General features: G+C 47.0%; 1 protein-coding gene across 8 annotated transcripts in view; it reads right to left on the bottom strand.

Annotated features, from left to right (window-relative positions):
* Positions 1 to 14939, bottom strand: part of Spats2l (spermatogenesis associated serine rich 2 like) — a 171543-nt gene that overhangs the window by 63417 nt on the left and 93187 nt on the right. For all 8 annotated transcript variants that reach the window (XM_028886027.2, XM_028886018.2, XM_028885999.2 and 5 more), the window contains one exon: positions 1883 to 1991. In XM_028886027.2, the coding sequence (XP_028741860.1) occupies positions 1883 to 1991 (109 nt within the window). The remainder of the gene's footprint in view (positions 1 to 1882; positions 1992 to 14939) is intronic.

Raw genomic sequence — 14939 nt, forward strand, 5'->3', positions numbered from 1 at the left:
TTTACAAAGGATTTTGAAAGTGTTGTTATTAAATCTTAACTGTGTCAAAGGTGCTTGGAGGTGTTTTCTGTAAGTCACTTGGATTAGTGATTTCAATGTGGCCCACAAAAGACACTCAACAGATTTTTTTCTTTTTCTCTTTGATTCTTACTGGGTTTTAAGCAACTTTTCTCATTGGTTTACAACTAAGCAGATGAGGAACGTCAGCAATCAGTGAGCTTTATGGGGTCTTGACGTGGACAAAGAGAACTCCAGAAGCAGAGCCTTGCCTTCAAATCCCCCCAGTGTTAACAAAGTCCATCACCGATGGCCTCTGTGGTCTTATCAGGGTCACACTGTAACAGAAACCCTCCGGGATGGGAAGTGCGGGTGGAAAGGGATGGAGCAAGCAGCCCCAAACATTTCTCTGAACCTTTTCCCATGCACGTGATGTGGCGAGGGAAACCCGACAGAAGAAATTTGAATTTCTCTGTTAGTTAGGATGTGCATATTTACAAAATTAAAATAGGGTGTGTGTGTGTGGGGAGGCAAGTCACTTCTACCATTTTAGCCTAACGACTAAAGATTGTACATTGGTATCTTCATAGTGTACATAGTGAAGGAAGCCGGGCAAACAGTAAGAAAATTTCACATAGTAGATTTGCTTGCAGGTTTCTAAGAATGATCATCATCTGTTCATTTAATTAGGACCTGAAGCGTCAAGCACCGATACAGAATGTGGGTAAGTGCTTGGCTCCTGGATCTTGCCCTGAAATGCTATTATACTTGCAGAAACTCGAGAGGGTCACCCCACTCCTCACAAATTAAGGAAATCATTCTGTCCTTGACACAGTGTGAAGAAGGTATAGCTGAGGTACGTGTTGGCAGGTCTTTCCCAACTGTCTTTGTCAGGTTGAGTTTAGCTAGCCCATTATTTACAGAATAGAAAAATATGCCAGGAAACAAGGCATATAATGAGCATGACAAGAAAGTTCTTTATTCAAAATAAAACATTAAGAAAGAAAATGTCTTTACACTTTACGAGAGAAGATACCCAAATTTGTAAATGTATAGGATAAACATTTTTTTTTCAGATCTGAGATTCTACAGTATCACTTCATGGCACTTGATTAAAAAAAAAACACACACACACAACCAAAAACAAACCAGAAAGAATTTTTCCTAAGAAACCAAAATCAGTTAAGAGGTAGATGAACTGACAGTGTGACTGACTGAGTGATATAACTGTTGTGAACAGAAACCATTACAATGAGGAATTCAGTCCACTTGGACTAGCCAAGCATGGGCTTTTGAGATCACAGCCATGACACTCAGTAGACTTCTGCTGGCTGAAGAGAAAATGCCTTTCAGGCCAGCAGTGTCCTCTCCTCACAAGGACACCATCAAATAAAGGACATTGTTAATAAACAGAAATAACTGGCAGAGAAACCAGTGGCTTTAGAATTAGTGGCCTTAGGTCTTTACAGCCTCTCCTACTTCAAATGACAGGAAAAGACCTTTCTGTATTCTGCTCTTACAATGTCTATGTTCTTTCGAAGTCTATCGTACTTTTTAGTTCCTTTATTTGTTTTGTTCCTTGAGACAAGGCTTCACTACGAAGCCCCAACTGGCCTAGAACTCACGGTCTCATTATGTATCCTTATCTGGCCTGGAGCTCACCATGTAGACCAGGCTATCCTTGAACTCACAGAGATCTGTCTGCCTCTGCCTCTGCCTCCAGAGGGTGGGGATTAAAGGTGTATTGTGTTTTTTTGTTTTGTTTTTTTTGAGACGTATTAGAAACTAAGTAACGCTCAGTTCATTTAAAGGAAAAAAAACCCCACAGGGTATCTGAACTAATTAGCTCTAGCATTTTCAGTTTTCGGCGGGCATATATACCTACCATCCACAAAGGCTTGCACGGCCTTGTCCACGTTGAAATCAAACTGTTGTAGCACTAGGACGATTTCGTTATTGCTTTTGTTCGGAACAACGGATCTAACTGCATAGATCTACAAGAAAAGGAAAAGAAAAGCAGAAAGGTGAACTCCCTGAGCATTGCTCACCTACAGATCTCCCGCTAGACAGAGAGGAACTGCAACTTCGAAAGGCCCTGGAAAGCTAACCGTCTATCTTCTCACCAACGAGCACACTCCAGGCCTTTCAGAGCAGCAAGCATTCATGGGGGGGTGTGTGTATCACCTTGATGCCTACTTTGTGTACACACCTCTACAGAGATCTCCTTGTGAGGCTGTAAGAACAAGTGTGCGAAGCCAACTCTGGTTTGGCAGTCAACCCTCTCGGAGGCTGGGATGCATACAAGATGTGTTCTCAGTGAGGACACAGAATCTTTTTCTGTCTCAAGCTTCCTTTCCACTGGCTTGGGGGGTATCTTTAGAAAACATACAGAAATAGCTTCATGCCTCCGCTTCTCTCTGGGCACAGGAGAAGCAGTCTTATGAGGGTCACAGAAGTGTGCTGTGAACCACCATCACTGTTTATAAAGACAGGAGAATACGCACTTGTGAAATGGTAATTCTAGCTATATTACAGAAAATGCTCTCAAACACCCTCCTGGGGGCGGGGGACATTGAACAGAGTCAAAGAAAACACATGTATGAGCCAAGGATTCTGATGCTCGCCAGCGTTCACTCCTCAATGACGTAGATGCCGTCCTCCATCAAATTTAGCATGGGTTCTTTCTGGTTGCCTGCAAGAATTAATTGACCTTTATCTCAAAGAACTTGTGGTTATTACAGACTTGTTCCACGTCTTCTAGCAGGACCCATCTCACCTCTTTTTTAAGAGAAGGATTTCTGTGCTAACAAATGCTGGAGCTCTGCACGGAGCGGCGGGAAGTGCTCATTAAAGAATTGTACAATCTATACATGATCCACTCTGAGTTAAATCAGGACCAGTGAGTTTCAGAGTTAAATGGATTTTGTTATAATTGGATTCATGGGGTATGGATTATAGAAGTGTGGTATGTGTAATATGACACTATTGACCAGACATTTAACTGAGCAGTACAGACAACTTCTTGATTATGTTAGAAAACAGGCAGCCTGTTCCACACAGATCTGGGTGTAATAGTATTTAGGCTATAATGAGAAAATAGCATAGGCTATGGGCACAGGACTTGTAGAAATGTTGACATTATTGATCAGAAGATTGGTTTCAAATCCTGACATTTAAAAATACTAAATATTTGAGCTTTGCTGAGTTTCTACTAGAATATATGCTTGTATATGTCACTCAGTACTCCTTTGGGTTTTCACTATTCTCACATTTTATGGTTCTTAATTCCTCTAGACTTCATTAGAAAAAAACCAACTCTTTAAAAAAAAAACTAAGCTCTTCACTGCTTTGCTACCCCTTCTTAAAAAACCCCATTCAGTGAATACTATTTATTTTAGACAGGGACCCATTACATGGCCTCAACTCTCCTGCCTTGGCCTTCCCAGTGGCAGACATGTGTCACTAAAGGGGCATAGTGAATACTCTTTTTTAAAATACTTACTGCAGCGGGTCTAAACCTGTGGGTCACGACGCCTTTGGGGTTCGCATATCAGATATCTGGCATATCAGGTATTGACATTATGATTCATAACAGTAGTGAAATTACAGTTATGAAGTAGCAGCCACATAATTTTATGGTTGGGGGCCACCACAACATGAGGGGACTGTATTATATTAAGGGTGGCAGCATTAGGAAGGTTGAGAACTACTGACTTATTGTATGAGGAGGCACCAAACTTCTTGAAACCAAAAGGCCGTAGAGATGTAGACAGTGATCATATGACCACAGAGAGTAGACTGGACTTACACCTGGCATATACATGCTATAGCATCGTTGGTAAGGACAGCTGACGGTAGAGGCACTCAGGTGTGGAAGACGAGTGAGGGGAGGTGGGAGGGAGGGGGAGCGAGAGCATTCTGGGTAGAAAGAGGAACACGGTAGTTCAGTGAGGATGGAGGGAAGCCAGGGTGAGGCTGTCAGAGCACAGTGAGGTCAGACCTGACAGGCACCAGAGCGGGCAGGGTCTCCAAGGCTACGGAAATCATGTCAGCCTCATGAGCATCCCTCAGCTGTCTGGGGAGTGCTCTTCTCTCGTGGATTTATCATGTGTGAAGGAGAGGTATTCTTTCTCACTGAACATTAAGAGAAGCCAGGACAGAGCCGAAGATGGAGCTCAGTTGGTAGAACACTAGCCTGGAAGGTATAAGGTCCGATATTTAAACCAAGATACGAATTAACAAAACCATCTAGCCCAGGGAAGTCATCAGCAGTAATAATAGGTAATATGTGCCTTAATACCTACTAGTGCATTGGAGTTACCATATTACACTCCTAATATCTGTTAAGTAAACACAATTTGAGCAGTTCAAGCCACTACAGTTCGTCCATGTGTAAAATGTCTTAATAATGACCATCATTATTGCCACCTCAAGCACGCCTTTTTGAATAATAAAATGCTTAGTTATTAATTACACTAAGTACATTATTGTAACATTAGACCAAAGTTTTCAAGCCACCTACACACACAGCTGTATGACTGGCAAAGACCAGAATTAATAAAACGAACATAAAAATAATTGCTTCTAGACTCCTCTGCAAAACAAAACGTTTCATTATGTTAAGGCAAAAACGATGTAAGCTGTGGCTTGCATGGACACTCTCTCACCAGACACTTGCATTACTCCCCCAATCCTTTTAAAAACAGAAACAGAATCCAATGAGCATGGCCAGCTATGTACAGACAGACAGCATTCTGTGTCCTCTGTTTTATGTGGGGGGTGGGGTGACGTGGGGGGTGAGTGTATGCACATATGTATGTGAGTGCACATGTGTGCATGTGGAGGCCAGAGGTCAACATCTGGTGTCTTCTGCAAGGGCTCTCTGCCTTAGGTTTTGAGACTGACTCTCTTATAGATCCTGGAGCTAAAACCAAGTGAGTTCCAGGAATCCACTTGTCTCTATCTCCTCAGCCCAGGGATTACAGACGTGTGTCACAGTGCCCAATTTTAATGTGGGTGCTGGGAGTCAAGCTCAGGTCCTCACGTGTGAGCTGCAAGCACCTGAACCAATGGAAACCATCTCCCAGCCCTCCTTCCCATTTTGCATTTCTTAGCTCCCTAGAAAATCATCACTAGGAGAGTTGCGATATCAAATCTGAGAGAAGCAGATCCAACTCCTGGAGGATGCTCCTTAATGAGAGAAGAGGTATTCCAAGCTTTACAGAAACGAGCAGACAAAGGGTAGAGAGCTTGCCTGTTCCTGGCTACTCTTCAGTAATGCCCAGTTCTAGGCTAACTTCTGCTCCCATCCGCGAGCTTTGCTAATGTGAAGAGATCAGCACAGTTCATAAACCCACCACTTTATTTCTGTAGAGAAACGCCTTCAAGGGAGGGTGGAGAGAAATCACATGTGCTCCTGCGTGCACATAAACACACAGGAGCCGACCGGTTGCTATTCTCCGTTCAGCAGAATGGAAGAAGGGCTTGAGCGTTTGAGTCTAAAGAAAGACCTCATTTCCAAGTGGCGGAAAATGCAGGGCATGCATGGATGGCCAAGGTTGTGCTCGGAGGCGGCTTCTGCCTGTGGAAATGCAGCTCCGGAGAGCTGCAGGAAACGGGGCTCCATCAATGCGTGACTAATGGCACTTTGCAGACGGAGAACTCATGAAATTCATGCAGGCAATAGCTGTGCTGCAGAGGCTGCTTCTGGCGCGCTGCTGCTCACGTACAGCCACTCCTTCCCCGCCACCGCCCCAGGCCTTTCTGCGGCAGCTTTACAACAGAGCTGGAAGCTGCTGCCCTTGACAGCAGTCCTACTGGGCTCCCCTGCCAAACAACAGAGTGGTCCATCCGTGCCCACCAGGCAGCCGTTCAGGCTGTTGGGTGACAAGACTAGATTGGCTAGTTAGCGCTTCATTTAGCAACGGCTTTAGCCTTCCAACATCACACTCATCTGGTTTGCTTCTACTGATGTACGCCTGGTCTGGCGAATTCAATTTGCTGTTCAGAAAGGGGTTGGTGTGATGTTACCTTCTGAGTGGTTTTCATCTGGATTCCCTCCTTTCTCGGGTGGGGGTGGGGGTCCTATCTCTGGCGTCCTCTGCGCCAGGCCCATCCTGCTGGCTCGCATGCTCTCTAAGCAGTGGCATGTTCGGTTTGTGGCTGAGCGGTCTTTGGTTGAAGAGCTGGTAGCAGATTTCCTGTTCACACTGCGCATTATCAAACCTGTCTGCCACGGCTCCTCAGACATTGTTCTTGGCTTACCAATCGATCTTAAACCATGCTGGAGTTTCAAAAGTAATTCAGGGAAGAATTCCTAATCTACTTACACTGCTGTGCGATTAGCCAAGACCCAACATCATCAACGGACACAAAACAACCCGTCTTCCCACCTCTAGTGTCTTCCTTAAAAATTCACTCTGCTGCTGCTGTCCTTCCAAAAGTATAGTTGTCCCGTGGTACTGAGAGAGATGTGTTCCAGGACCCCAAGATATATCAAAGCCCATGGGAGCTTAAGTTCTTTATTTAAAAAAATGGGTCATATTTGCATCTAACCTACACAAATTCTCTACGCACTTTAAATATGTATTTTAAAATACCCCTTAAACAATGAAACCAGTTATACTGCATTGTTTAGGGAATAATGACAAGACAAAATTCCATACGCATTCAGCTTCTTCCCAAAATGTTCCTGATCTGTGGAGAACCGAACTCATGGGTGCAGAACATGTGGGCACAGAGGGATGGGTACCGAACCGTGACCATCACACTCCCTCACTGAAGAACCAAGAACAAAGTGCACTTTGTACATCCTGGCATTCAAGGCCATCAGCAACACGGCATCAGCCGGCTTTTCCGAGTGACCCTTTTCCTCTACCCAGCACAGACAAGCGTTTCAGAGCCGGTTTTGACTCCTAGCCTCACACCTCCATCTGGGTTCTTCCTTCTACCCAAGATGCACCTTGCCCCATTCTTGCGCTCCAGCTGAAATTTCAAGCCTGCATGAAGCCCTTCCTAACCCTTCTCACCGGAAGCCTTCCCGACTCAACTCCACGGCCCTTCCTCAGTAGATCTCCTTGTAGATTTGAGCACCTCTTTTATGTCCTAAGGATCTGTGTCCATACTGTGTTGACTAGATGGTAAGCCACATCACGGTGGAGTCCTCCCCTGACATCTCGGTGTGGTTACCATGTCTACTGTGGAGTGACTGATACTGTGCATGTGGTATTTAATCACAATTTAATAACTGCTGAGGGACAGTCATCCTGCAGCCTAGCTGCTTCTTAGAGCTTGTTGGGACCACACCGCCACTTTGAACCTACCATGGCACCTTCCACCCTCAGGAACACAGTGCGTCTGAACTGACTGCTGTGCCCAAGCATGATACAGGCAGAGAGAACATACACATGTTCTTCAGAGACTGGAAGAAAACACGTGCAATTTTAAATTCCTAACAATTTTACCACTATATAATCAGGAACAATGGCATTTTTAGAGATGGGGGATAATGGAAAAAGTGTAAAACTTGCCCATCTGTCTTTCCAAAGTCAGCTTAGGAGACAGACAGAGGTTGAGTCCTCGCTGAGTGACAGGTTTTGAGGACACAAGAAAGAGCCACTGTAGTTCTGTCCCAAGGAGGCACAGTGTAGCAGCACAGGCAGAAACTCTCTAATGAGAGGACGGCACATGCTGTGCTCTCTCTATGAACAAAGTACGGGGGTACTACAGAGAAGAGCAAGTATGTCTGCCCAGGGACAGGAGGACGCTTTCTAGGTGGAGAGATGTCGTGGATGGAGCACTGGAGTTAACAGAGCGATGTTCTAATCTTGGCGCTGCGAAGTGCCAACTCCGTGACCTTGGTGAACTACTCAGATCTTTGAAACTTGGTTCCACAGCCATAAAAGAGGCTATTATCTGCTGGAGTCGGTGAAAATGAGAAGCGAAGCATGCAGTGTCTGCTAGAGAGTCTGACATATATTAGCTGCTCAATAAACCCGACACAGAAAAGAGCGGGAATATGCACAACAGGCTATGAAGGTATGGCTTTGAAACTGCAAGAACATGTAGCTAATATGCTGGTCAAGGCTTATTTGGGAAAGACTGCCCTCTGTACCAGCTGCTTAGAGAGGTTCTTTCCTCCACAGACTCAGGGGACAGTGGGCCTAACACCTTCCCTCCTGAGTTCCCTTTCTTGACTCCATCCATTTTCAACGTGGCCAAGGTGCATTTCCCTCTGACTCTCATTGAATCACTTGCTAAAAGTCTAGTCCTGACACTGGTGTCTGGACAGCGCAGGAACAGCGGCGTCAGTGGCAGAGCCGGGAGAGAGATCTGCAAGCCTACAGAGGAGACGGCAGATGCGCGGTGACTCACAACAGTACTAATGCACCCCTAAGTTCTCTGTCAGTTAAAAATGCTGTAAGCCGGAAATGCACGTGGCGGGCAGGGAAGGGCCTGGCTGGTAAAGTGCAGGTGCAAGTTTGGGTCAGCAGCACCTGCAAGTAAAAAAGACGGGTTGCAGCAGTACATGCTTGGAAGCCTGGCCATGAGAAGGTGGGGGACAGGAGGGTCCCCGGAGCTTGCTGCCCAGCTGGTGCAGCCAATTAGTGAGCTCCAGGTTCAGTTGGAAACTGTCTCAAAAATAAGGTGGAGGAATGATTGACTGATGGATTGATTGACGAAGATAGCTGCCATTGACCTCTCACCTCCACGGGTACATGCACACTTGTGCATGCACGCTCTTTCTCACACACACATGTTCACACACGTGAACTTAAGCACATACAAATTAAAAACTTGTAAATGCATCTTGGTATGCTTACCTACAGGAGGTCACAGCTTAGGCTGGTCTGCTTTGCACGTGTTCAGAACGCTGGCGGCAGCCTCCAGTTGGGCAATGCCATTCAACACGAAGCATGTTTTGCAATACGGTGCCGAATATCCTAATTTTTTAATACTGTGCCCAAAGTGCAAAACAGAACGGCTGCAAGGGTTACTGCTTTTGCACAAGTGCGAGGCTGAAAAATTCTAAGTCGAATCATGGTCCTGATCATCTGTAATTGCACCTCACGCTAAGTGAGTCTGCGCAGGAAGAGCAATCAGAGTATATTCACAACGAATGTCAATGGTCAGGAAGCCGCTGGCTTGCAAAGGCAAAATGCACCCATCAGGCTCTTAACCATCACACAGGACGGGAGCAGAGTGGAGACGGCTGGGGCCGGTCTTTAAGAAAGCTGCCCCTCACCCATCCCCACCCCTTCACCCCCCATCCTCCCCATCCCACACCTGCTGTTTCCTTAACTTCCCTAACTCACCCGACACCCGGCCAGACCTGTGTAATAACCTCTTTTTATTTGTACTAGTTTGAGAAGGTTTCATTTTCTAGAGCAAGTAAGTACCAGGTGCCTAAAGGCTGTATTAGCAAATGGAGCCGGAAATAAAAACAACACTGTCAAATAGCCGTCTAATTGGCCAAGGAGGAAAACACTGGAAGGTTTTAAGGATAAATGTACTCAGAATGTAAAGTGAGAGACGGGGAGATGAGAAGCCACAAGTCTTACCTCTACACCTCCTCTGGCTCTCACTGATGCCCCCAGAATTACTTGCCCGACTCTATCTGATGGAGTGTAAATGACTCGGGGCAAATCTTTATATCCACAGCATCCTAAACACAGGGAGAACTCTGAAGCACAGCATCCGCCGAGCGGCTGGACGAACAAAGGAAGCGGGGGATCTGGTAAAATGGTCACTGGAACACTCCAGGTCTGCAACCCACCTTTGGCAGTGCATGCCCACCATTCAGCAGAGAGTACCACGCAGAATTAAGAAGCTTACTAGATTCAAGCCACAGATGTGTGGAGTGCCTACGAGGTCCCAGGCACAGATGGCTGCTTCCAGCCTTGAGGAACTTACACACTCAGAGATAGATGAACACTCTCCTCGCCTCTACAATAAGGGCAGCCACCACACAGCCAGCCACCTCCTCTCTGCACCAATGAGAACCAGTTATTTATGGGTTTGCTGTTCCTGCGATGCTAAAAGGAGTTTCTAATCAGCTCTGGTCACATTTCTCAAACGCGGAGCCATTCGGAGACGCCTTAAAAGACAGCTTCCTGCCTATGTTTCGCTTCACTTGCCGGCCCAGCGGCATTATCTACACATTAATGAAGGCCGTTCTCATGAGAATCCTCTTGGGGGAAGAAAATACTCTTTGCAGGCTTGTACCTTTGCATCGAGGATAATTCCATAATTTAATTGCTTTTTCGAATGTCTACTTCCTGCCAGCAAAAAAAAAAAAAAAAAAAAAAAGAAAGAAAAAAGAAAAGAAAATGTATGAAATGTTGTCATGTTCTACTCGGCTGACTTTTTGGGAATTAACACCACTGGCACAAATCAAAATTAACTTTTGGGGGTGAGCAGAACAGGATTAGAAAGAAAAATGAAGCTCTGAAGATGAGGGAAACGCCATGTTGACAGAATCCTGGGAAACCTGACCTGAGGCTCTTGGTGACACTCTCTGTGGCCTTCTAACCCCATCTCAGTGAGCTGGAGTCCACCCGGAACCAGGATGCAGAGGCAGACACTCAGAGTCCGCAGGTTAGTTGTTTTCCAGGTACTGCTGGGTCTTGAGGATGTAGCAGGCCAGAATGGCTTCTTACGTGCTCTTGTTCCTCAGAACCTGTGAGGATGTCGACCCTCAGGGCACACTCAGTTTGCCGCTGGGAGGAGGGTCGTTGACTAGCTAACTCTGAAGGACAGTGTTCATCCCGTATTGTCTCAGCGGGGGCCCAGCACCATGACAGGAACCTCCAGATGTGGAAGAGGAAGAGAGCAGGCAACGGCAAGGGAAAGTGAGACTTAACTAGTCACTTTGGGGCTCGAAGACCGAGGGGGTGGTGTGCTGGTATTGTGTTCCCCGAAATATTGTGCACGCTAATAAACTTATCTGAGGTCAGAAAAAAGAACAGCCACAATATTAAACAGAGGTTAGGCAGTGATAGCACACGCCTTTAATCCTAGCATTCCAGAGGCAGAAATCTACCTGGATCTCTGTGAGTTCAAGGATACAGCCAAGCATGGTGACTCATGCCTTTAATCTCAAGAAATCGAGCCTTTAATTCCAGGGAGTGATGGCAAAATGCAGAAAGGTATATAAGGCGTGAAGACCAGGAACTAGAAGCATTTGGCTGGTTAAGCTTCAGGCTTTCGAGAAGCAGTTCGGCTGAGATCCATTTGGATGAGGACTCAGAGGCTTCCAGTCTGAGGAAACAGAATCAGCTGAGGAACTGTTGAGGTGAGGAAGCTGGGGCTTGTTCTGCTTCTCTCATCTTCCAGCGTTCACCCCAATACCTGGCCTCAGGTTTGATTTCATTAATAAGACCATTTAAGATTCCTGCTACAGGGCGGAAAGGTGAGGAATGAAGACACCTTCCAAACCAGAAAAGGCAACAAAACCAGTTCCCTCCATCACCTCCCAGGAAGGAATGTGGCCCTGAGGACACCTTTTGCTGAGGGCTCTAAGGCTGCAGCCCCCTGACCTCCAGAGCTCTAAGGCACGTCATGTGTACTGCCCTAAGTCCCAAAGCTTTTGGTGACGGTGACAGCAGCCACGGTAAGTGGGTAACGGGACCCCTCTTTGAGGAACAGAAGTCCGCTGCATTCTTTCTCGTAGTCAGGAGATACCACCGTTCCCTACCCCACAAAGAAACCGCCTTCCTGATGGTACCTTGGGGACCACACGCCTTGGGGAGTCCTACTTATTCATGTACTGTGGCTTCATTTCACGAGGGGAACGTCAGAGGGCTGGAGAAACAGTGAAGAAAACGAGGGGCAGTAATAAACGCCAGCTACACGGAGTCGGCTTGGTACTAAACTCCCTCTCCCTCCCACCTGTTTGCTCCCCTCTCTCTCACCAACCTAGACAGGCTCCTTTTGTCTCCCAGGGAGACTCTGGAAAAGTCTCCTAATTGGATTTCTGGCTTGGTTTCCCCACCTCCCGAATCCATCTGAAAACAATCAGGGCACAATTGACTGCCCCAAGTGCTTGAGCATGTTCAATGATGGAGGAAAGGAGCGGCCGTTGGGAAAGAATTTGAGGAGAGGCAAGAAAGGAGATACATCATGAAAGAAGATCCCAGAGGAAAGGAGAAAATGGTGCTGAGATGTGGAGAGGCTGGGGGGCATCTCAGCCTAAGTACTTTCTGGGCAAGCCTGAGGCAAGTTTGATGGCCAGCATGCACCCGAGAAGGCGGGCATGGTCGCGCATGCTGTCACCCCAGTCCTGGGGAAGCAGAGCGCTGGGGTTCGGCGGCCAGCAAGCCAGTCTAGCTGAACCAGTGAGCCACAGGACCAAGTGAGAGACCCCGCCTCAAAAAACAAGGTGGACGGCTTCTTAGGAACAGCCAAAGTGGGATCCGTACACGTGCGTGTGCACACACTCAGAGCCAGAAGGAAAGGGGAGAAGCGGGGAGTGGAGATACAATAAAAGCTTGAGCACGGGACGAGGGAAGTTTATGGAAACCGTTCACCTGAGCTTCGAGGCTTAAACAGCAGAGAATGGTTTAGAGCTGCCTTCACGGGAACTGAAGAGGACGTGACCGTCATGAATAAAGAACGCTGGACAGGCCCGAAGGTCCACGAATGTTGGACAGCACAGATCGGTCATGGAGCCAGCTGGCATGGCTTTCCCCAGAGACTCTTAGCAAGCTACAAGCAGAGGAGAGGGATGACCCACGTTTACCAACCGTAAAAAGTACAGCGGGAGGGTCCTGGGGCTCGGGCACATGAGCGTCAGGTATTGTTAAAGTAGCGGATGAAGGTTTCTAAGGCCTACAGAGGATGGATTAGGACAGCAGAGAGACATGAAGGGACCGGATAGCCTGCTGAGATTATAAATAATAATAATAAAAAAAAAAAGGCAAGAGAAGTTGGTGAAGAGAAGCACATAGCCAAAGAGGGAATGCTAGATCTTTTCTAACCCTTGTTCCTGGTGCTACCTTCTGGTATGTAAGAGGGTAACCCCCTTCTACAGGCCAGGCCTGCCCTTATTTCAAAGAACTGAAGCACTCCTCAGAAATCCATCACCACAGAGCCAACACGCTCTCCCACAGTCGTGTTCATAAGCTCTTGCCATCTGGCCGGGCTCTCCTAAGTGTTTCCGGCAGAAAAGTGTTTCTGTAAATAAGCACGCTGTTCTAGTTCGGGGGGTGGAGGGATCAAAGAGGAGAGAGGCAGCTCCTGCACCTGCAGAGGTGGGGTGGGTCCCACTCACCCACTCCAGCTGTCAGAAACGGCACCGATGCTCTAGCAGACACATTAACTGGGGGCCCCCACGGAGCTCATTTGCTCCCAGTTCTCAGGGCGAGTGCTGCCGCCCCAGGCCTGTGAAAGGATGCTAATGCACAGGCACGGAGTTTACATCCGTCACCTTTGCTCAATTCCGGAAGTTCCGACTCGGCCGCTGCGGCCAGCTGTTACCGTTTGGAACCTCGAGTTCTTGTCACTACAAACAAGCAGCATGTGTGCCCTCCCTTCCAATTTGGTGTCTTTTAAAAAAGTCAGTTGCTGTCTCCTCGCAGAGGAGATTTATTGATTTAGATTTCGTGTAGGCCGGAGCCAAATTGTTGATTTGAATTTTTATGAGCCCGAGTCAAGTACAGAAGCCAGAGTACTGCCACAGGAATGTCCTCGGAGCTGAGAGTAATCTTCTCATTCACGTTCCTTTGTTTATTTATAAACTAACCCAGTCACAAAGGACAGACTCGGAACCTGGACCCCAGGCGGTGACCGACACACGTCCTGACCTGCCGAGAAAGTCTGTGGTCTTGAAAGACAGATGTCTGGTGAATTTAGTAAAAGGAGTGAAGAGGTTTTGTTGTCTGAGGACCGGAGAAATGCGGAGGACTGAAACTGGCTCGGGGAGAATGATGGGGAAGGAAGTGGGGTGTTCCAGGAAGAGCGGCACAGAACGCAGGAAGTGTGCTCCGAGGAAAAGTGTGCTCCGGGATCCTTGCAGCACCAAGTATTAAAAGGGATGGAATTTCAGAGGCAAAGGCATGGGGCCAATGTGGCCCAGGCCCTGCGTCTGATGACTTTGAGCCCGATTCTGAGGCAAAGCCACTCAAGATTTACTCAGGGCAGGAGTATGGTATTTGCACATTTAAGGTCATTCTGTTTTCTTTGTGTATGAGCTCAAGGAGATCAAATGAATGCCCGTTAGGATTTTAACACAGAATCCTGGGCAAGAAACTGGACCTATATGAGCCATGTGGAGAGGGCTCACAGGCTACCTGTGAAGGAGCAACCGGTTTCTGTTTAGATACGAGGACCGAGGAGGAGGGAACAATTCGGATGATGAATGGCTCGGCATTAGCGTTGCCACCATGGTCCTCATGAGCACCCAGAAATGAGAATCAAGAAGTCGAGATATAATGGAAGCTAGAGATCAGGTTCGGCCCCATGCCTTTGTCTGTGAAATTCCATCCTTTTTAATACCCGATGCTCCAAGGAGCCCGGAGCTGCTTCCCCTGAGCACACTTCCTGTGTCCTGTGGTGTTCTACTTGGAACACCCCATCTCCCCCCACGTCCTCCCCTAAAACCAATTTCAGTCCTCGGCGTTTCTCTAAGAACAAAACACCTTTACTTCTTCTTCCTAAGGGAGAGGGATCCAGAAACAAAGGACAGTGGTATAGGAGAGGACTCTTTTTAGGTATAACTGCTCAGCTCTCAAATAATTTTACGTATATCATAATTCTTCTACACCTCTCTGTTTTTTATGAAACATCACTACTTCAACAATATGGCTTTTGTCAAGGAAAACTGTTCCAGAAGGACATACATTCTCTTTTCTCCCTCTCTCTCTGATAGTCTCAAGGAGCTGAGCCTGGCCTCAAATTCACTATGTAGTGGAGGATGACTTTGAACTTCCAATCCTCCTGGTCTC

Source organism: Peromyscus leucopus, chromosome 13 (genome assembly GCF_004664715.2).
Source record: "Peromyscus leucopus breed LL Stock chromosome 13, UCI_PerLeu_2.1, whole genome shotgun sequence".
NCBI classification, from domain to species: domain Eukaryota; kingdom Metazoa; phylum Chordata; class Mammalia; order Rodentia; family Cricetidae; genus Peromyscus; species Peromyscus leucopus.